The sequence below is a fragment of the Hyperolius riggenbachi genome, chromosome 10, assembly GCF_040937935.1.
Source record: "Hyperolius riggenbachi isolate aHypRig1 chromosome 10, aHypRig1.pri, whole genome shotgun sequence".
Lineage (NCBI taxonomy): Eukaryota > Metazoa > Chordata > Amphibia > Anura > Hyperoliidae > Hyperolius > Hyperolius riggenbachi.
This window is the reverse complement of record NC_090655.1, coordinates 274,060,824-274,085,929: the sequence shown is the minus strand read 5'-3', so window position 1 is coordinate 274,085,929 and position 25,106 is coordinate 274,060,824. Positions and strand designations below refer to the sequence as shown.

Sequence of the window (25,106 nt, the reverse complement as noted above, 5' to 3'; positions counted from 1 at the left end):
AGATCAGGGTATAACTAGAGGGGGGCTGCACCTGATATCACAGGAGGCCCAGAGCCAACTACTACCCTTCCCTTCCTCCCATACAGGGGACTATACTACAGATCAGGGTATAACTAGAGGGTGGCAGCACCTGATATCACAGGGGGGCCCAGAGCCAACTACTACCCTTCCTCCCATACAGGGGACTATACTACAGATCAGGGTATAACTAGAGGGGAGCAGCACCTGATATCACAGGGGGGCCCAGAGCCAACTACTACCCTTCCCTTCCTCCCATACAGGGGACTATACTACATATCAGGGTATAACTAGAGGGGGGCAGCACCTGATATCACAGGGTGCCCAGAGCCAACTACTACCCTTCCCTTCCTCCCATACAGGGGACTATACTACAGATCAGGGTATACCTAGAGGGGGGCAGCACCGGATATCACAGGGAGCCCAGAGCCAACTACTACCCTTCCTTTCCTCCCATACAGGGGACTATACTACAAATCAGGGTATAACTAGAGGGGTGCAGCACCTGATATCACAGGGGGGCCCAGAGCCAACTACTACCCTTCCCTTCCTCCCATACAGGGGACTATACTACATATCAGGGTATAACTAGAGGGGGGCAGCACCTGATATCACAGGGTGCCCAGAGCCAACTACTACCCTTCCCTTCCTCCCATACAGGGGACTATACTACAGATCAGGGTATACCTAGAGGGGGGCAGCACCTGATATCACAGGGGGGCCCAGAGCCAACTACTACCCTTCCCTTCCTCCCATACAGGGGACTATACTACAGATCAGGGTATAACTAGAGGGGGGCAGCACCTGATATCACAGGGGGGCCCAGAGCCAACTACTACCCTTCCCTTCCTCCCATACAGGGGACTATACTACAGATCAGGGTATAACTAGAGGGGGGCAGCACCTGATATCACAGGGGGGCCCAGAGCCAACTACTACCCTTCCCTTCCTCCCATACAGGGGACTATACTACAGATCAGGGTATAACTAGAGGGGAGGAGCACCTGATATCACAGGGGGCCCCAGAGCCAACTACTACCCTTCCCTTCCTCCCATACAGGGGACTATACTACAGATCAGGGTATAACTAGAGGGGAGAAGCACCTGATATCACAGGGGGGCCCAGAGCCAACTACTACCCTTCCCTTCCTCCCATACAGGGGACTATACTACAGATCAGGGTATAACTAGAGGGGAGGAGCACCTGATATCACAGGGGGCCCAGAGCCAACTACTACCCTCCCCTTCCTCCCATACAGGGGACTATACTACAGATCAGGGTATAACTAGAGGGGGGCTGCACCTGATATCACAGGAGGCCCAGAGCCAACTACTACCCTTCCCTTCCTCCCATACAGGGGACTATACTACAGATCAGGGTATAACTAGAGGGTGGCAGCACCTGATATCACAGGGGGGCCCAGAGCCAACTACTACCCTTCCTCCCATACAGGGGACTATACTACAGATCAGGGTATAACTAGAGGGGAGCAGCACCTGATATCACAGGGGGGCCTAGAGCCAACTACTACCCTTCCCTTCCTCCCATACAGGGGACTATACTACATATCAGGGTATAACTAGAGGGGGGCAGCACCTGATATCACAGGGTGCCCAGAGCCAACTACTACCCTTCCCTTCCTCCCATACAGGGGACTATACTACAGATCAGGGTATACCTAGAGGGGGGCAGCACCGGATATCACAGGGAGCCCAGAGCCAACTACTACCCTTCCTTTCCTCCCATACAGGGGACTATACTACAAATCAGGGTATAACTAGAGGGGGGCAGCACCTGATATCACAGGGGGGCCCAGAGCCAACTACTACCCTTCCCTTCCTCCCATACAGGGGACTATACTACATATCAGGGTATAACTAGAGGGGGGCAGCACCTGATATCACAGGGTGCCCAGAGCCAACTACTACCCTTCCCTTCCTCCCATACAGGGGACTATACTACAGATCAGGGTATACCTAGAGGGGGGCAGCACCTGATATCACAGGGGGGCCCAGAGCCAACTACTACCCTTCCCTTCCTCCCATACAGGGGACTATACTACAGATCAGGGTATAACTAGAGGGGAGGAGCACCTGATATCACAGAGGGGCCCAGAGCCAACTACTACCCTTCCCTTCCTCCCATACAGGGGACTATACTACAGATCAGGGTATAACTAAAGGGAGGAGCACCTGATATCACAGGGGGGCCCAGAGCCAACTACTACCCTTCCCTTCCTCCCATACAAGGGACTATACTACAGATCAGGGTATAACTAGAGGGGAGGAGCACCTGATATCACAGGGGGGCCAGAGCCAACTACTACCCTCCCCTTCCTCCCATACAGGGGACTATACTACAGATCAGGGTATAAGTAGAGGGGTGGAGCACCTGATATCACAGGGGGGCCCAGAGCCAACTACTACCCTTCCCTTCCTCCCATACAGGGGACTATACTACAGATCAGGGTATAACTAGAGGTGAGGAGCACCTGATATCACAGGGGGGCCCAGAGCCAACTACTACCCTTCCCTTCCTCCCATACAGGGGACTATACTACAGATCAGGGTATAACTAGAGGGGAGCAGCACCTGATATCACAGGGGGGCCCAGAGCCAACTACTACCCTTCCCTCCCTCCCATACAGGGGACTATACTACAGATCAGGGTATAACTAGAGGGGAGGAGCACCTGATATCACAGGGGGGCCCAGAGCCAACTACTACCCTTCCCTTCCTCCCATACAGGGGACTATACTACAGATCAGGGAATAACTAGAGGGGGGCAGCACCTGATATCACAGGGGGGCCCAGAGCCAACTACTACCCTCCTCTCCCTCCCATACAGGGGACTATACTACAGATCAGGGTATAACTAGAGGGGAGCAGCACCTGATATCACGGTGGGGCCCAGAGCCAACTACTACCCTTCCCTTCCTCCCATACAGGGGACTATACTACATATCAGGGTATACCTAGAGGGGAGGACCACCTGATATCACAGGGGGCCCAGAGCCAACTACTACCCTTCCCTTCCTCCCATACAGGGGACTATACTACAGATCAGGGTATAACTAGAGGGGAGTAGCACCTGATATCACAGGGGGCCCAGAGCCAACTACTACCCTTCCCTCCCTCCCATACAGGGGACTATACTACAGATCAGGGTATAACTAGAGGGGAGGAGCACCTGATATCACAGGGGGCCCAGAGCCAACTACTACCCTTCCCTTCCTCCCATACAGGGGACTATACTACAGATCAGGGTATAACTAGAGGGGGACAGCACCTGATATCACAGGAGGGCCCAGAGCCAACTACTACCCTTCCCTTCGTCCCATACAGGGGTCTATACTACAGATCAGGGTATAACTAGAGGGGAGCAGCACCTGATATCACAGGGGGCCCAGAGCCAACGACTACCCTTCCCTTCCTCCCATACAGGGGACTATACTACAGATCAGGGTATAACTAGAGGGGGGCAGCACCTGATATCACAGGGGGGCCCAGAGCCAACTACTACCCTTCCCTTCCTCCCATACAGGGGACTATACTACAGATCAGGGTATAACTAGAGGGGAGGAGCACCTGATATCACAGGGGGCCCCAGAGCCAACTACTACCCTTCCCTTCCTCCCATACAGGGGACTATACTACAGATCAGGGTATAACTAGAGGGGAGAAGCACCTGATATCACAGGGGGGCCCAGAGCCAACTACTACCCTTCCCTTCCTCCCATACAGGGGACTATACTACAGATCAGGGTATAACTAGAGGGGGGCTGCACCTGATATCACAGGAGGCCCAGAGCCAACTACTACCCTTCCCTTCCTCCCATACAGGGGACTATACTACAGATCAGGGTATAACTAGAGGGTGGCAGCACCTGATATCACAGGGGGGCCCAGAGCCAACTACTACCCTTCCTCCCATACAGGGGACTATACTACAGATCAGGGTATAACTAGAGGGGAGCAGCACCTGATATCACAGGGGGGCCCAGAGCCAACTACTACCCTTCCCTTCCTCCCATACAGGGGACTATACTACATATCAGGGTATACCTAGAGGGGGGCAGCACCTGATATCACAGGGTGCCCAGAGCCAACTACTACCCTTCCCTTCCTCCCATACAGGGGACTATACTACAGATCAGGGTATACCTAGAGGGGGGCAGCACCGGATATCACAGGGAGCCCAGAGCCAACTACTACCCTTCCTTTCCTCCCATACAGGGGACTATACTACAAATCAGGGTATAACTAGAGGGGGGCAGCACCTGATATCACAGGGGGGCCCAGAGCCAACTACTACCCTTCCCTTCCTCCCATACAGGGGACTATACTACATATCAGGGTATAACTAGAGGGGGGCAGCACCTGATATCACAGGGTGCCCAGAGCCAACTACTACCCTTCCCTTCCTCCCATACAGGGGACTATACTACAGATCAGGGTATACCTAGAGGGGGGCAGCACCTGATATCACAGGGGGGCCCAGAGCCAACTACTACCCTTCCCTTCCTCCCATACAGGGGACTATACTACATATCAGCGTATAACTAGAGGGGGGCAGCACCTGATATCACAGGGTGCCCAGAGCCAACTACTACCCTTCCCTTCCTCCCATACAGGGGACTATACTACAGATCAGGGTATACCTAGAGGGGGGCAGCACCTGATATCACAGGGTGCCCAGAGCCAACTACTACCCTTCCCTTCCTCCCATACAGGGGACTATACTACAGATCAGGGTATAACTAGAGGGGAGGAGCACCTGATATCACAGGGGAGCCCAGAGACAACTACTACCCTTCCCTTCCTCCCATACAGGGGACTATACTACAGATCAGGGTATAACTAGAGGGAGGAGCACCTGATATCACAGGGGAGCCCAGAGCCAACTACTACCCTTCCCTTCCCTTCCTCCCATACAGGGGACTATACTACAGATCAGGGTATAACTAGAGGGGAGCAGCACCTGATATCATAGGGGGGCCCAGAGCAAACTACTACCCTTCCCTCCCTCCCATACAGGGGACTATACTACAGATCAGGGGTATAACTAGAGGGGAGGAGCACCTGATATCACAGGGGGGGGGGGGGGGGGGCAGAGCCAACTACTACCCTTCCCTTCCTCCCATACAGGGGACTATACTACAGATCAGGGTATAACTAGAGGGAGGAGCACCTGATATCACAGAGGGGCCCAGAGCCAACTACTACCCTTCCCTTCCTCCCATACATGGGACTATACTACAGATCAGGGTATAACTAGAGGGGAGGAGCACCTGATATCACAGGGGGGCCCAGAGCCAACTACTACCCTTCCCTTCCTCCCATACAGGGGACTATACTACAGATCAGGGAATAACTAGAGGGGGGCAGCACCTGATATCACAGGGGGGCCCAGAGCCAACTACTACCCTCCTCTCCCTCCCATACAGGGGACTATACTACAGATCAGGGTATAACTAGAGGGGAGCAGCACCTGATATCACGGTGGGGCCCAGAGCCAACTACTACCCTTCCCTTCCTCCCATACAGGGGACTATACTACATATCAGGGTATACCTAGAGGGGAGGACCACCTGATATCACAGGGGGCCCAGAGCCAACTACTACCCTTCCCTTCCTCCCATACAGGGGACTATACTACAGATCAGGGTATAACTAGAGGGGAGTAGCACCTGATATCACAGGGGGCCCAGAGCCAACTACTACCCTTCCCTCCCTCCCATACAGGGGACTATACTACAGATCAGGGTATAACTAGAGGGGAGGAGCACCTGATATCACAGGGGGCCCAGAGCCAACTACTACCCTTCCCTTCCTCCCATACAGGGGACTATACTACAGATCAGGGTATAACTAGAGGGGGACAGCACCTGATATCACAGGAGGGCCCAGAGCCAACTACTACCCTTCCCTTCGTCCCATACAGGGGTCTATACTACAGATCAGGGTATAACTAGAGGGGAGCAGCACCTGATATCACAGGGGGCCCAGAGCCAACGACTACCCTTCCCTTCCTCCCATACAGGGGACTATACTACAGATCAGGGTATAACTAGAGGGGGGCAGCACCTGATATCACAGGGGGGCCCAGAGCCAACTACTACCCTTCCCTTCCTCCCATACAGGGGACTATACTACAGATCAGGGTATAACTAGAGGGGAGGAGCACCTGATATCACAGGGGGCCCCAGAGCCAACTACTACCCTTCCCTTCCTCCCATACAGGGGACTATACTACAGATCAGGGTATAACTAGAGGGGAGAAGCACCTGATATCACAGGGGGGCCCAGAGCCAACTACTACCCTTCCCTTCCTCCCATACAGGGGACTATACTACAGATCAGGGTATAACTAGAGGGGGGCTGCACCTGATATCACAGGAGGCCCAGAGCCAACTACTACCCTTCCCTTCCTCCCATACAGGGGACTATACTACAGATCAGGGTATAACTAGAGGGTGGCAGCACCTGATATCACAGGGGGGCCCAGAGCCAACTACTACCCTTCCTCCCATACAGGGGACTATACTACAGATCAGGGTATAACTAGAGGGGAGCAGCACCTGATATCACAGGGGGGCCCAGAGCCAACTACTACCCTTCCCTTCCTCCCATACAGGGGACTATACTACATATCAGGGTATACCTAGAGGGGGGCAGCACCTGATATCACAGGGTGCCCAGAGCCAACTACTACCCTTCCCTTCCTCCCATACAGGGGACTATACTACAGATCAGGGTATACCTAGAGGGGGGCAGCACCGGATATCACAGGGAGCCCAGAGCCAACTACTACCCTTCCTTTCCTCCCATACAGGGGACTATACTACAAATCAGGGTATAACTAGAGGGGGGCAGCACCTGATATCACAGGGGGGCCCAGAGCCAACTACTACCCTTCCCTTCCTCCCATACAGGGGACTATACTACATATCAGGGTATAACTAGAGGGGGGCAGCACCTGATATCACAGGGTGCCCAGAGCCAACTACTACCCTTCCCTTCCTCCCATACAGGGGACTATACTACAGATCAGGGTATACCTAGAGGGGGGCAGCACCTGATATCACAGGGGGGCCCAGAGCCAACTACTACCCTTCCCTTCCTCCCATACAGGGGACTATACTACATATCAGCGTATAACTAGAGGGGGGCAGCACCTGATATCACAGGGTGCCCAGAGCCAACTACTACCCTTCCCTTCCTCCCATACAGGGGACTATACTACAGATCAGGGTATACCTAGAGGGGGGCAGCACCTGATATCACAGGGTGCCCAGAGCCAACTACTACCCTTCCCTTCCTCCCATACAGGGGACTATACTACAGATCAGGGTATAACTAGAGGGGAGGAGCACCTGATATCACAGGGGAGCCCAGAGACAACTACTACCCTTCCCTTCCTCCCATACAGGGGACTATACTACAGATCAGGGTATAACTAGAGGGAGGAGCACCTGATATCACAGGGGAGCCCAGAGCCAACTACTACCCTTCCCTTCCCTTCCTCCCATACAGGGGACTATACTACAGATCAGGGTATAACTAGAGGGGAGCAGCACCTGATATCATAGGGGGGCCCAGAGCAAACTACTACCCTTCCCTCCCTCCCATACAGGGGACTATACTACAGATCAGGGGTATAACTAGAGGGGAGGAGCACCTGATATCACAGGGGGGGGGGGGGGGGGGCAGAGCCAACTACTACCCTTCCCTTCCTCCCATACAGGGGACTATACTACAGATCAGGGTATAACTAGAGGGTAGCAGCACCTGATATCACAGGGGGGCCCAGAGCCAACTACTACCCTTCCCTTCCTCCCATACAGGGGACTATACTACAGATCAGGGTATAACTAGAGGGAGGAGCACCTGATATCACAGGGAGCCCAGAGCCAACTACTACCCTTCCCTTCCTCCCATACAGGGGACTATACTACAGATCAGGGTATAACTAGAGGGGAGCAGCACCTGATATCACAGGGGAGCCCAGAGCCAACTACTACCCTTCCCTTCCTCCCATACAGGGGACTATACTACAGATCAGGGTATAACTAGAGGGGAGAAGCACCTGATATCACAGGAGGGCCCAGAGCCAACTACTACCCTTCCCTTCCTCCCATACAGGGGACTATACTACAGATCAGGGTATAACTAGAGGGGAGAAGCACCTGATATCACAGGAGGGCCCAGAGCCAACTACTACCCTTCCCTTCCTCCCATACAGGGGACTATACTACAGATCAGGGTATAACTAGAGGGGAGGAGCACCTGATATCACAGGGGGGCCCAGAGCCAACTACTACCCTTCCCTTCCTCCCATACAGGGGACTATACTACAGATCAGGGTATAACTAGAGGGGAGGAGCACCTGATATCACAGAGGGGCCCAGAGCCAACTACTACTCTTCCCTTCCTCCCATACAGGGGACTATACTACAGATCAGGGTATAACTAAAGGGAGGAGCACCTGATATCACAGGGGGGCCCAGAGCCAACTACTACCCTTCCCTTCCTCCCATACAAGGGACTATACTACAGATCAGGGTATAACTAGAGGGGAGGAGCACCTGATATCACAGGGGGGCCAGAGCCAACTACTACCCTCCCCTTCCTCCCATACAGGGGACTATACTACAGATCAGGGTATAACTAGAGGGAGGCAGCACCTGATATCACAGGGGGGCCCAGAGCCAACTACTACACTTCCCTTCCTCCCATACAGGGGATTATACTACAGATCAGGGTATAACTAGAGGGGAGGAGCACCTGATATCACAGGGGGGCCCAGAGCCAACTACTACCCTTCCCTTCCTCACATACAGGGGACTATACTACAGATCAGGGTATAACTAGAGGGGAGGAGCACCTGATATCACAGGGGGGCCCAGAGCCAACTACTACCCTTCCCTCCCTCCCATACAGGGGACTATACTACAGATCAGGGTATAACTAGAGGGGAGGAGCACCTGATATCACAGGGGGCCCAGAGCCAACTACTACCCTTCCCTTCCTCCCATACAGGGGACTATACTACAGATCAGGGTATAACTAGAGGGGAGGAGCACCTGATATCACAGGGGGGCCCAGAGCCAACTACTACCCTTCCCTTCCTCCCATACAGGGGACTATACTACAGATCAGGGTATAACTAGAGGGGAGGAGCACCTGATATCACAGGGTGCCAAGAGCCAACTACTACCCTTCCCTTCCTCCCATACAGGGGACTATACTACAGATCAGGGTATAACTAGAGGGGAGCAGCACCTGATATCACAGGGGGGCCCAGAGCCAACTACTACCCTTCCCTTAGTCCCATAAAGGGGACTATACTACAGATCAGGGTATAACTAGAGGGGAAGAGCACCTGATAGCACAGGGGCCCCCGAGCCAACTACTACCCTTCCCTTCCTCCCATACAGGGGACTATACTACAGATCAGGGTATAACTAGAGGGGAAGAGCACCTGATATCACAGAGGGGCCCAGAGCAAACCTACTACCCTTCCCTTCCTCCCATACAGGGGACTATACTACAGATCAGGGTATAACTAGAGGGGAGGAGCACCTGATATCACAGGGGGGCCCAGAGCCAACTACTACCCTTCCCTTCCTCCCATACAGGGGACTATACTACAGATCAGGGTATAACTAGAGGGGGGAGTACCTGATATCACAGGGGAGCCCAGAGCTAATTACTACCCTTCCCTTCCTCCCATACAGGGGACTATACTACAAATCAGGGTATAACTAGAGGGGAGGAGCACCTGATATCACAGGGGGGCCCAGAGCCAACTACTACCCTTCCCTTCCTCCCATACAGGGGACTATACTACAGATCAGGGTATAACTAGAGTGGAGGAGCACCTGATATCACAGGGTGGCCCAGAGCCAACTACTACCCTCCCCTTCCTCACATACAGGGGACTATACTACAGATCAGGGTATAACTAGAGGGGAGGAGCACCTAATATCACAGGGGGGGGGGGGGGCAGAGCCAACTACTACCCTTCCCTTCCTCCCATACAGGGGACTATACTACAGATCAGGGTATAAGTAGAGGGGAGGAGCACCTGATATCACAGGGGGCCCAGAGCCAACTACTACCCTTCCCTTCCTCCCATACAGGGGACTATACTACAGATCAGGGTATAACTAGAGGGGGGCAGCACCTGATATCACAGGGGGCCCAGAGCAAACTACTACCCTTCCCTCCCTCCCATGCAGGGGACTATACTACAGATCAGGGTATAACTAGAGGGGGGCAGCACCTGATATCACAGGGGGCCCAAAGCCAACTACTACCCTTCCCTCCCTCCCATACAGGGGACTATACTACAGATCAGGGTATAACTAGAGGGGAGCAGCACCTGATATCACAGGGGGCTCAGAGCCAACTACTACCCTTCCCTTTCTCCCATACAGGGGACTATACTACAGATCAGGGTATAACTAGAGGGAGGAGCACCTGATATCACAGGGGGGCCCAGAGCCAACTACTACCCTTCCCTTCCTCCCATACAGGGGACTATACTACAGATCAGGGTATAACTAGAGGGAGCAGCACCTGATATCACAGGGGAGCCCAGAGCCAACTACTACCCTTCCCTTCCTCCCATACAGGGGACTATACTACAGATTAGGGTATAACTAGAGGGGAGGCGCACCTGATATCACAGGGGAACCCAGAGCCAACTACTACCCTTCCCTTCCTCCCATACAGGGGACTATACTACAGATCAGGGTATAACTAGAGGGGAGGAGCACCTGATATCACAGGGGGGCCCAGAGCCAACTACTACCCTTCCCTCCCTCCCATACAGGGGACTATACTACAGATCAGGGTATAACTAGAGGGGAGGAGCACCTGATATCACAGGGGGCCCAGAGCCAACTACTACCCTTCCCTTCCTCCCATACAGGGGACTATACTACAGATCAGGGTATAACTAGAGGGAGCAGCACCTGATATCACAGGGGAGCCCAGAGCCAACTACTACCCTTCCCTTCCTCCCATACAGGGGACTATACTACAGATCAGGGTATAACTAGAGGGGAAGCGCACCTGATATCACAGGGGAACCCAGAGCCAACTACTACCCTTCCCTTCCTCCCATACAGGGGACTATACTACAGATCAGGGTATAACTAGAGGGGAAGAGCACCTGATATCACAGAGGGGCCCAGAGCAAACCTACTACCCTTCCCTTCCTCCCATACAGGGGACTATACTACAGATCAGGGTATAACTAGAGGGGAGGAGCACCTGATATCACAGGGGGGCCCAGAGCCAACTACTACCCTTCCCTTCCTCCCATACAGGGGACTATACTACAGATCAGGGTATAACTAGAGGGGAGGAGCACCTGATATCACAGGGGGGCCCAGAGCCAACTACTACCCTTCCCTTCCTCCCATACAGGGGACTATCCTACAGATCAGGGTATAACTAGAGGGAGGAGCACCTGATATCACAGGGGGGCCCAGAGCCAACTACTACCCTTCCCTTCCTCCCATACAGGGGACTATACTACAGATCAGGGTATACCTAGAGGGGGGCAGCACCTGATATCACAGGGTGCCCAGAGCCAACTACTACCCTTCCCTTCCTCCCATACAGGGGACTATACTACAGATCAGGGTATAACTAGAGGGGTGCAGCACCTGATATCACAGGGAGCCCAGAGCCAACTACTACCCTTCCCTTCCTCCCATACAGGGGACTATACTACAGATCAGGGTATAACTAGAGGGGAGGAGCACCTGATATCACAGGGGGGCCCAGAGCCAACTACTACCCTTCCCTTCCTCCCATACAGGGGACTATACTACAGATCAGGGTATAACTAGAGGGGAGGAGCACCTGATATCACAGGGTGCCAAGAGCCAACTACTACCCTTCCCTTCCTCCCATACAGGGGACTATACTACAGATCAGGGTATAACTAGAGGGGAGCAGCACCTGATATCACAGGGGGGCCCAGAGCCAACTACTACCCTTCCCTTCCTCCCATAAAGGGGACTATACTACAGATCAGGGTATAACTAGAGGGGAAGAGCACCTGATAGCACAGGGGCCCCCGAGCCAACTACTACCCTTCCCTTCCTCCCATACAGGGGACTATCCTACAGATCAGGGTATAACTAGAGGGAGGAGCACCTGATATCACAGGGGGGCCCAGAGCCAACTACTACCCTTCCCTTCCTCCCATACAGGGGACTATACTACAGATCAGGGTATACCTAGAGGGGGGCAGCACCTGATATCACAGGGTGCCCAGAGCCAACTACTACCCTTCCCTTCCTCCCATACAGGGGACTATACTACAGATCAGGGTATAACTAGAGGGGTGCAGCACCTGATATCACAGGGAGCCCAGAGCCAACTACTACCCTTCCCTTCCTCCCATACAGGGGACTATACTACAGATCAGGGTATAACTAGAGGGGAGGAGCACCTGATATCACAGGGGGGCCCAGAGCCAACTACTACCCTTCCCTTCCTCCCATACAGGGGACTATACTACAGATCAGGGTATAACTAGAGGGGAGGAGCACCTGATATCACAGGGTGCCAAGAGCCAACTACTACCCTTCCCTTCCTCCCATACAGGGGACTATACTACAGATCAGGGTATAACTAGAGGGGAGCAGCACCTGATATCACAGGGGGGCCCAGAGCCAACTACTACCCTTCCCTTCCTCCCATAAAGGGGACTATACTACAGATCAGGGTATAACTAGAGGGGAAGAGCACCTGATAGCACAGGGGCCCCCGAGCCAACTACTACCCTTCCCTTCCTCCCATACAGGGGACTATACTACAGATCAGGGTATAACTAGAGGGGAAGAGCACCTGATATCACAGAGGGGCCCAGAGCAAACCTACTACCCTTCCCTTCCTCCCATACAGGGGACTATACTACAGATCAGGGTATAACTAGAGGGGAGGAGCACCTGATATCACAGGGGGGCCCAGAGCCAACTACTACCCTTCCCTTCCTCCCATACAGGGGACTATACTACAGATCAGGGTATAACTAGAGGGGAGGAGCACCTGATATCACAGGGGGGCCCAGAGCCAACTACTACCCTTCCCTTCCTCCCATACAGGGGACTATCCTACAGATCAGGGTATAACTAGAGGGAGGAGCACCTGATATCACAGGGGGGCCCAGAGCCAACTACTACCCTTCCCTTCCTCCCATACAGGGGACTATACTACAGATCAGGGTATACCTAGAGGGGGGCAGCACCTGATATCACAGGGTGCCCAGAGCCAACTACTACCCTTCCCTTCCTCCCATACAGGGGACTATACTACAGATCAGGGTATAACTAGAGGGGTGCAGCACCTGATATCACAGGGAGCCCAGAGCCAACTACTACCGTTCCCTTCCTCCCATACAGGGGACTATACTACAGATCAGGGTATAACTAGAGGGGGGCAGCACCTGATATCACAGTGGGCCCAGAGCCAACTACTACCCTTCCCTTCCTCCCATACAGGGGACTATACTACAGATCAGGGTATAACTAGAGGGGAGCAGCACCTGATATCACAGGGGGCCCAGAGCCAACTACTACCCTTCCCTTCCTCCCATACAGGGGACTATACTACAGATCAGGGTATAACTAGAGGTGAGGAGCACCTGATATCACAGGGGGGCCCAGAGCCAACTACTACCCTTCCCTTCCTCCCATACAGGGGACTATACTACAGATCAGGGTATAACTAGAGGGGAGGAGCACCTGATACCACAGTGGGCCCAGAGCAAACTACTACCCTTCCCTTCCTCCCATACAGGGGACTATACTACAGATCAGGGTATAACTAGAGGGGGGCAGCACCTGATATCACAGGGGGGCCCAGAGCCAACTACTACCCTTTCCTTCCTCCCATACAGGGGACTATACTACATATCAGGGTATAACTAGAGGGGAGGAGCACCTGATATCACAGGGGGGCCCAGAGCCAACTACTACCCTTCCCTTTCTCCCATACAGAGGACTATACTACAGATCAGGGTATAACTAGAGGGGGGCAGCACCTGATATTACAGGGGCCCAGAGGCAACTACTACCCTTCCCTTCCTCCCATACAGGGGACTATACTACAGATCAGGGTATAACTAGAGGGGAGGAGCACCTGATACCACAGTGGGCCCAGAGCAAACTACTACCCTTCCCTTCCTCCCACACAGGGGACTATACTACATATCAGGGTATAACTAGAGGGGGGCAGCACCGGATATCACAGGGAGCCCAGAGCCAACTACTACCCTCCCCTTCCTCCCATACAGGGGACTATACTACAGATCAGGGTATAACTAGAGGGGAGGAGCACCTGATATCACAGGGGGGCCCAGAGCCAACTACTACCCTCCCCTTCCTCCCATACAGGGGACTATACTACAGATCAGGGTATAACTAGAGGGGAGGAGCACCTGATATCACAGGGGGGCCCAGAGCCAACTACTACCCTTCCCTTCCTCCCATACAGCGGACTATACTACAGATCAGGGTATAACTAGAGGGGAGGAGCACCTGATATCACAGGGAGGCCCAGAGCCAACTACTACCCTTCCCTTCCTCCCATACAGGGGACTATACTACAGATCAGGGTATAACTAGAGGGGAGCAGCACCTGATATCACAGGGGGCCCAGAGCCAACTACTACCCTCCCCTTCCCTTCCTCCCATACAGGGGACTATACTACAGATCAGGGTATAACTAGAGGGGAGCAGCACCTGATATCACAGGGGAGCCCAGAGCCAACTACTACCCTTCCCTCCCTCCCATACAGGGGACTATACTACAGATCAGGGTATAACTAGAGGGGGGCAGCACCTGATATCACAGGGGTGCCCAGAGCCAATTACTACCCTTCCCTCCCTCCCATAAAGGGGACTATACTACAGATCAGGGTATAACTAGAGGGAGGAGCACCTGATATCACAGGGAGCCCAGAGCCAACTACTACCCTTCCCTTCCTCCCATACAGGGGACTATACTACAGATCAGGGTATAAATAGAGGGGAGCAGCACCTGATATCACAGGAGGGCCCAGAGCCAACTACTACCCTTCCCTCCCTCCCATACAGGGGACTATACTACAGATCAGGGTATAACTAGAGGGGAGGAGCACCTGATATCACAGGGGGGCCCAGAGCCAACTACTACCCTTCCCTTCCTCCCATACAGGGGACTATACTACAGATCAGGGTATAACTAGAGGGGAGGAGCATCTGATATCACAGAGGGGCCCAGGGCTAACTACTACCCTTCCCTTCCTCCCATACAGGGGACTATACTACAGATCAGGGTATAACTAGAGGGGAGCAGCACCTGATAACACAGGGGGCCCAGAGCCAACTACTACCCTTCCCTTCCTCCCATACAGGGGGCTATACTACAGATCAGGGTATAACTAGAGGGGAGGAGCACCTGATATCACAGGGGGGCCCAGAGCCAACTACTACCCTTCCCTTCCTCCCATACAGGGGACTATACTACAGATCAGGGTATAACTAGAGGGGAGGAGCACCTGATACCACAGTGGGCCCAGAGCAAACTACTACCCTTCCCTTCCTCCCATACAGGGGACTATACTACATATCAGGGTATAACTAGAGGGGGGCAGCACCGGATATCACAGGGAGCCCAGAGCCAACTACTACCCTCCCCTTCCTCCCATACAGGGGACTATACTACAGATCAGGGTATAACTAGAGGGGAGGAGCACCTGATATCACAGGGGGGCCCAGAGCCAACTACTACCCTCCCCTTCCTCCCATACAGGGGACTATACTACAGATCAGGGTATAACTAGAGGGGAGGAGCACCTGATATCACAGGGGGGCCCAGAGCCAACTACTACCCTTCCCTTCCTCCCATACAGCGGACTATACTACAGATCAGGGTATAACTAGAGGGGAGGAGCACCTGATATCACAGGGAGGCCCAGAGCCAACTACTACCCTTCCCTTCCTCCCATACAGGGGACTATACTACAGATCAGGGTATAACTAGAGGGGAGCAGCACCTGATATCACAGGGGGCCCAGAGCCAACTACTACCCTCCCCTTCCCTTCCTCCCATACAGGGGACTATACTACAGATCAGGGTATAACTAGAGGGGAGCAGCACCTGATATCACAGGGGAGCCCAGAGCCAACTACTACCCTTCCCTCCCTCCCATACAGGGGACTATACTACAGATCAGGGTATAACTAGAGGGGGGCAGCACCTGATATCACAGGGGTGCCCAGAGCCAATTACTACCCTTCCCTCCCTCCCATACAGGGGACTATACTACAGATCAGGGTATAACTAGAGGGAGGAGCACCTGATATCACAGGGAGCCCAGAGCCAACTACTACCCTTCCCTTCCTCCCATACAGGGGACTATACTACAGATCAGGGTATAAATAGAGGGGAGCAGCACCTGATATCACAGGAGGGCCCAGAGCCAACTACTACCCTTCCCTCCCTCCCATACAGGGGACTATACTACAGATCAGGGTATAACTAGAGGGGAGGAGCACCTGATATCACAGGGGGGCCCAGAGCCAACTACTACCCTTCCCTTCCTCCCATACAGGGGACTATACTACAGATCAGGGTATAACTAGAGGGGAGGAGCATCTGATATCACAGAGGGGCCCAGGGCTAACTACTACCCTTCCCTTCCTCCCATACAGGGGACTATACTACAGATCAGGGTATAACTAGAGGGGAGCAGCACCTGATAACACAGGGGGCCCAGAGCCAACTACTACCCTTCCCTTCCTCCCATACAGGGGGCTATACTACAGATCAGGGTATAACTAGAGGGAGGAGCACCTGATATCACAGGGAGCCCAGAGCCAACTACTACCCTTCCCTTCCTCCCATACAGGGGACTATACTACAGATCAGGGTATAAATAGAGGGGAGCAGCACCTGATATCACAGGAGGGCCCAGAGCCAACTACTACCCTTCCCTCCCTCCCATACAGGGGACTATACTACAGATCAGGGTATAACTAGAGGGGAGGAGCACCTGATATCACAGGGGGGCCCAGAGCCAACTACTACCCTTCCCTTCCTCCCATACAGGGGACTATACTACAGATCAGGGTATAACTAGAGGGGAGGAGCATCTGATATCACAGAGGGGCCCAGGGCTAACTACTACCCTTCCCTTCCTCCCATACAGGGGACTATACTACAGATCAGGGTATAACTAGAGGGGAGCAGCACCTGATAACACAGGGGGCCCAGAGCCAACTACTACCCTTCCCTTCCTCCCATACAGGGGGCTATACTACAGATCAGGGTATAACTAGAGGGGAGCAGCACCTGATAACACAGGGGGGCCAGAGCCAACTACTACCCTTCCCTTCCTCCCATACAGGGGACTATACTACAGATCAGGGTATAACTAGAGGGAGGAGCACCTGATATCACAGGGGAGCCCAGAGCCAACTACTACCCTTCCCTTCCTCCCATACAGGGGACTATACTACAGATCAGGGTATAACTAGAGGGGAGGAGCACCTGATATCACAGGGGGGCCCAGAGCCAACTACTACCCTTCCCTTCCTCCCATACAAGGGACTATACTACAGATCAGGGTATAACTAGAGGGGGGCAGCACCTGATATCACAGGGGAGCCCAGAGCCAACTACTACCCTTCCCTCCCTCCCATACAGGGGACTATACTACAGATCAGGGTATAACTAGAGGGGAGGAGCACCTGATATCACAGGGGAGCCCAGAGCCAACTACTACCCTTCCCTTCCTCCCATACAGGGGACTATACTACAGATCAGGGTATAACTAGAGGGAAGCAGCACCTGATATCACAGGGGAGCCCAGAGCCAACTACTACCCTTCCCTTCCTCCCATACAGGGGACTATACTACAGATCAGGGTATAACTAGAGGGAAGCAGCACCTGATATCACAGGGGGGCCCAGAGCCAACTACTACCCTTCTCTTCCTCCCATACAGGGGACTATACTACAGATCAGGGTATAACTAGAGGGGAGGAGCACCTGATATCACAGGGGGGCCCAGAGCCAACTACTACCCTTCCCTTCCTCCCATACAGGGGACTATACTACAGATCAGGGTATAACTAGAGGGGGGCAGCACCTGATATCACAGGGGGGCCCAGAGCCAACTACTACCCTTCCCTTCCTCCCATACAGGGGACTGTACTACAGATCAGGGTATAACTAGAGGGGAGCAGCACCTGATATCACAGGGGGGCCCAGAGCCAACTACTACCCTCCCTCCCTCCCATACAGGGGACTATACTACAGATCACTGGTTAGGGGTGTGAAGATAAGGATGGCCACACTTGTTTTATGACCCTTGTGAGATGGGCCCCCAGGCAGTGAAGGGCACAAAGGGGCGGGAAGAGAAGGGGGTGAGCATTGGGGAGCTTCATGAGTTGTAGTTATGCCACTGCTTTGCATTGTTAAAAAGGAAATACATTTGTCAGCCTCCCAGGGCCGGATTTACCATAAGGCACCGTAGGAACGTGCCTACAGGTGGCTTATGATGGAAAGGGGGCTCCCTCCCCTCCCTATGCAGAGTCCTGATGAGAGGAATGATCACTGACCACATCTCCCTTCAGTCAGGGGCACCTCTAGCTACTTAAAGGACAACTGAAGGGAGAAGAATATGGAGGCTGCCATATTTATTACCCTTTAAAGAATACCAGTTGCCTGGCAGTCCTGCTGATCAATTTGGCTGCAGTAGTGTCTGAATAACACCAGAAACAAGCATGCAGCTAATCTTGTCAGGTCTGACAATATTGTCAGAAACATCTGATCTGCATATGCTTGTTCAGGGTCTATGGATAAAAGTATTGTGCTGGGCATACACGGACAGTCACCGTTCGTCCGCGCGGATCGATTGCTGCTCGTCTCCGCGGATGCTGCTAATGAGCTGCTCGTTTCTTGCCATTGTTCTCCCCGCCGGTATCTAGCGCAGTATCGATCCGGCGGGGTATCGGACAGGTTGAATATTATCAATCGAGCCATCAGCGGCGCAACTGATAATATAAAACTTACCGTACAAGCACCAGACAATGGCCTCAATTCACTAAGATCATGCTGGAGATCATAAGGCAAGAGAAAACTTACCTCCACACAGTAAGCGAGTTATCTCATCTCTTCATTCCTTAAGTTACCTCCTATGTAGTTAAGTTACCTCCTCTGTAGTTATTTTCACACGCAGTTAATAAACAGCCTGTCTTTAACTCTGGAGTTATTTTAAGGATTGAAGAGTTAACTTAAAGACAGAAGAGTTAACTTTAGGTTTGCCTGAGGTAAAATGTTTCCTGAATACTACATGCCTTATCACCATGGTAACAACTCTAGAAGAGTTATTAAAGACAGGAGATAAGCTTAGTGAATTGAGGCCAATGTCCGTAAGACCATTAATATTAAACATTACTGTAAGCGTACCTCCAAACAGTTAGCCGTTCTCTCTTTAGACATGGAAAAGGCCTTTGACCTTATAAAGTGGCCTCATATGATCGAGGTTCTTAAGAGATTTGGATTTTCTGGGAAGTACCTAAATGCCATAAAGGTTCTTTATTCCTCTCCCTCAGCATATCTTAAAATTCCATCTACCTCTCTAATAACCTTCCCGATACAGAGAGGACCGAGACAGGGGTGCCCCCTCTCACCAGGAATATTTGCCTTAGTAATGGAGCCCTTGGCAATCAAAATTAGGTCATCACCTGATGTCCAGGGTGTCAAAATAGGTCAAAAGGAATATAAAATGAGTCTCTTTGCGGACGATGTCCTCTTAACCCTCACAAGTTCCCATACCTCTATCCCTAATCTTTTACAAATCATCTCGGACTTTTCTACCTTCTCTGGATTTCGTCTGAATCTAGATAAGTCTGAACTCGTGATAACTAACATGCCCAATCAAACCGCAAACAACCTTGCTCAGTCCTTGAGCCTTAAATTGCAAAACAAATATATCAAATACTCAGGGGTCAATCTTCCTTTACATCCGGATCTTCTCTACGAAGTTAACTACCCTTCTCTTTACCATAAACTAACTAGTGATCTACAAATATGGGCCTCATATCCTTTGTCCTTACTAGGAAGGGTAAATTCCATAAAAATGACCCTTTTACCAAGAATTTTATATCTTTTTATTGACCCTTCCTATCAAACTTCAGGCTAAACCATTTAGGGAGCTTCAAAATAAAATCTATAAATTTGTCTGGCAAAACCGGAGAGCTAAAATCAACAGAGTGGCCCTTTCCAGGAAAAAGCATCTGGGAGGTCTAAATCGCCCTAATTTGCCTATCTATTATAAAGCATCTCAGACTGCCTAATTAGCTGCAATTAATGTAAAAACACATACGTCTCTTTGGGTTCAACCGGAATCACAGTTACTAGCCCCCTTGGCCTTACCTGGGGTTATGTGGGCTCAGAATATTCCACTATCAATTATTAAAAAATCCTCGCCTATCTCTGCTCATTCCCTATCTATCTGGCAAAAAGTAAGATTTCTATACAAGTTAAATCCTAGGCAATCCCGACTTTCCACCTGGTCATCAAATTCATTTGTTTAAATGGTGGATTGAAAAAGGTCTTACGAAAATGGGTAATTTTATTAGTGGCTATAAGCTAATCCCCATTGGTCAGTTTCTGACAGAACATCACCCCCCTCCAAGTGAAATGTATAGAGTCTCACAAGTGTTCCAGTTTCTTAGATCATTGAATCCAACTAATTCCATCACCTCTTACGTGGCTTTCGAGGTTAGATGTAAAGACTCTGCACTTGAGAGGGGACTGATTTCTGAACTATATGACACTTTTAAGGTGCCCATACACTCGTCAGATTGGCAGAAGATAGATAAGAAATGCATCTGATGATCTATCTGATGCGTTTTTAGAACATTTTTTACCAGGATAGAATTCCAATAGATTTCAGTTTGAAATCTGTTGAAATTCGATCTGATGGCATTTTTTTGCCATCAGATTTCCATTAAGGCCAATGCAAACTGATAAGCAATCTCATCAGATCGACCTAAATTTTCCACCCTGCTAGTTCGATGGAAATCCATCGAAATCGATCGAAATCGGCCGTCGATCGGTCGATTGGCCAACCGATTTGCGATCGATCGATCGATCGATCGACCGCGATCGATCGGTCGGCCAGAAAATCGGCTGAGTGTATGGGCTGCTTTACACAGTTTCCTCCTGACACAAAGTTTACTTTTCAATCTAAATGGGAATCTGATATGCAGATGGATTTGTCGATAACTAGATGGACACACTATTGCATCTCTCTATTAAAAAAAACAGTTCCCACTACTCATCTATTGAAACTTCACTTAAACTCCTTCACAGATATTATATTACCCCAGCTAGAATACATGATTTTGATAGATCAGTTTCGGCCCTATGTTTCAGAGGTTGTCAGACTAGGGGGGGATCTTTGGCATACATGGTGGACTTGTCCAATAGCTCAATCATTTTGGACTGCAATCTGGACTTAATTATGTCTCATTTCTAAAGTTTCTTTACCAATTGACCCGTCAGTAGTCCTTCCGGGGAATAAACCCTCAAAGTTTAATCATCCTACCCACAGATTATTCCAACACACTTTTGCTCTTGGGAAACAACATCTAGCCTCCAGATGGAAGTCCACCACTTTATCCACAGAATCTGTATTTTTAGATCTTAACTCCACCATGCTATCTGAACACATTATGGCAAAAATTCAGGACAACCTACAAAATTTTTTCAAAACCTGGAATGACTGGATAGAATGGCAAGATAACAATGGTCTCAGTTACGTCCTTTATTCCTTCTAGCTGATAGGCCTCTGGCATGACATGATATGGCTGTGTCTGCTACCTGGATCATATGGGTCCTTTCCACCTCATTTCTCTCTTTTTTTTGTTGAGTAGAACATGCACTTCATCTGATGTACTTGAGAAAGCATCCCAGCCCCATACCCTCATCTGCACCCATGGGTCCTGTATGCCTGTTTTACTCTAGGATACCCTCCCCCTCCCTTCTGTTTCCTATCCCGTAGTTTCGTAAGATATAAAATGGGATTTATTTAGTTGTTTTTTTAACGTTTCATATCTTTACCTTTACTGAAGTTGTTCCTTAATTTAACCTGCCTGGCGTTCTGATTCCCTTCCAGCTCATCCAGAACGCTAGGGAGGTTTAGCCATTCCTCCTGCGTGGTGAAATTTACTTTGCTGTGAAATGTTCCTGTATTTGCGGTTTTTTTACATTAATAAACACCCATGAAACGAAAACTTACCGTGTATGGCCAGCATTAGAGGCAGAGGATCATCAGGGCTGCGGTGCAGTTTGCTGGGAGTTTGTAGGTCCATATAGGGCAAGGTCTAAGGCAGTGATCCTCAACTACGGCCTGTGGCTGGAATGCGGCCCACCGAGGCATTTTCACTGCCCCCCCCAAACACAAAATGTATAATTTGTAGATGCTGTCCACTACACTTTTAAATATTGGTGGCCCACATATAGAATAAAAGTGCTGGCTCCACCCATCCACATATGTAGAAGCAAGCAGTCATTCGCTGGCATCCAATTCTGCATCAGGTGACACTGCTTTCCAACTGGACAGCAGGTTGTCACCTGGGTATGCTTCACTGTCTGGTGCACAAAGACGTTCTTTAGGCGCCGCATGACTGAATGGCTGCTGTTAGGAGTTCTCCTCCAGGCATAGACTAACCAGCAAGCTCATGGTGACCCAGAACTCTTTGGAGTGTGTAAGGGACTACAATGGTCCTAAAAGCCCCCTTACTAAGATGTTAAAGAGACTCTGTAACCTCAAAAACATCCCCTGGGGGGTACTCACCTCGGGTGGGGGAAGCCTCCGGATCCTAATGAGGCTTCCCACGCCGTCCTCTGTCCCACGGGGGTCTCGCTGCAGCCCTCCGAACAGCCAGCGACAGACCCGACTGTAAAATCAATATTTACCTTTGCTGGCTCCAGCGGGGGCGCTGTGGCTGCTTTCCTCTCCGAACTACACGGAAATACCCGATCTCAGTCTGGTCCGCTCTACTGCGCAGGCGCCGGAAATTTGCGCCTGCGCAGTAGAGCAGACCCGACGGCGATCGGGTATTTCCGTGTAGTTCGGAGCCGACTGCCGTCAGAGCGCCTGCGCAGGAGCCAGGAAGGTAAATATTACGTCACGGCTGTTCGGAGGGCTGCAGCGAGACCCCCGTGGGACAGAGGACGGCGTGGGAAGCCTCATTAGGATCCGGAGGCTTCCCCCACCCGAGGTGAGTACCCCCCAGGGGATTTTTTGAGGTTACAGATCCTCTTTAAGAAAAACAAAAGTTTGCTTTCCTAAAACAGAAAGAATTTGCGATAATTCAGGTTGGAGTGAGCTTGAGATGTCTCCCAGTGCATCACTGCTGAATATATGCAAATTAACCAGTCATGACTGGGGGGGAAATCATTACCTAGATTTAATGTAATGTTTTTTAACATCATTTTATGTATGTTTGGCCCCCCAGCAGTCTAAAGTATGTTGACCAGGTGACCGGCCCTTGACTGAAAAAGTTTGGGGACCCCTTGTCTAAGGTGCCAGAACATTTGGGCCTATAGCTTCCTATGAGGTAAATTTGGGCCTGCAGGCTCTATATTGCTGTCACTTCAGGTGTGCTATAATGCCCATCAGGAGTAGAAGGTGCTGGGGTGCGGGTGATAAAGGAATCAGGCTTACCTGTAACAATGGAGTCTCATGATTGGGCACCTCTGCATCTGCCATGGCTCTGTGTACAGCACACACACTCTCACGAACTTTTGTGTAATGGCAGCCAGTGGGCGGTGACATCATGACATCATGCATGCCTATGTGAGGCTGGGGTCGCCATTTTGGAGACTGGCAATAGGAATGCATGCATAAGACTATCTACAATATTAAGAGTTATGTAGTGTGGGCAGTTATCAGATGTATAGGAGATTTATACCTCTGTACATAGAGAAATATTTAGAACACAATCGCAGTATGTGGTGAACATACGGCTACAAAATAGGACATTAGCACAAATGTAATTATAGTTTATCTTCTGCTGCCATCTAGTGGTCAGTTGTCAGAAATGCACTTGAGAGACTGTGAAGAGAGAATAAATCTTGCTTCAGAGCTCATAGTTAGCAGGGGCATGTGTGCCCCTGCTAAACCGGCGCTATCGCGCCGCTAAACGGGGGTCCCTTCACCCCCAAACCCCCCACTGCAACACCTGGTCGCAGACTTGGTCGCTCCTGGAGGCAGGGCTAACGGCTGCAGCCCTGCCTCCAGTCGCGTCTATCAGCGGCGCATCGCCGCCTCTCCCCCGTCCCTCTCAGTGAAGGTAGACTGAAAGGGGCGGGGGAGAGGCGGAGATACGCGCTGACAGACGCGCGTGGGGCAGGGCTGCGGCGGTTAGCCCTGCCCCAACCAGGAAGCGCTCCCCTGCTGCACCGAGGGGATTTGGGGGATCAGGGACCCCCGTTAAGCTGCGGGATAGCGGTGGTTTAGCAGGGGCACACATGCCCCTGCTATCTATGAGGTCTGAAGCGAGATTTATTCTCGCTTCAGACTCTCTTTAAAGTGGGATTGGTAGAGTGTTGTTGTACCGTGTTAGCCATGAGTAAAAGCAAGGAGTTTTGAATTAGGATGATACCATTTATTGGCTAATTTAGAGATGGATAAACAGTGAGCTTTCGGCTTCTAAAAAGCTTTTTAGAAGACGAAAGCTCACTATTTATCCATCTCTAAGTTAGCCAATAAATGGTATCATCCTGATTCAAAACTCCTTAAAACGGGATTGTCACCATAAAAGTCAAATTTCAACAGCAACTGGTCTGATTTTATTAAAGAGAACCCGAGGTGTGTTTGAAGAATGTTATCTGCATACAGAGGCTGGATCTGCCTATGCAGCCCAGCCTCTTTTGCCATCTCAAACCCCCCTAAGGTCCCTCTGCACTCTGCAATCCCTCATAAATCACAGCCGCCCTGTGCAGGCTGTGTTTACATCTGTAGTGTCAGTCTCGGCTGCTCCCCCGCCTCCTGCATAGCTC

At 51.4% G+C, this 25,106-nt stretch overlaps 1 protein-coding gene across 1 annotated transcript in view; it reads right to left on the bottom strand.

Moving 5' to 3' along the window:
* LOC137535459 (zinc finger protein 605-like) overlaps positions 1–23,852 on the bottom strand; it is a 121,592-nt gene extending 97,740 nt beyond the window's left edge. Inside the window, exon 1 of the mRNA XM_068257290.1 lies at positions 23,770–23,852. Within this exon, the coding sequence (XP_068113391.1) occupies positions 23,770–23,814 (45 nt within the window). The 5' untranslated portion in view covers positions 23,815–23,852. The remainder of the gene's footprint in view (positions 1–23,769) is intronic.
* Between the last annotated feature and the right edge of the window lie 1,254 nt (positions 23,853–25,106).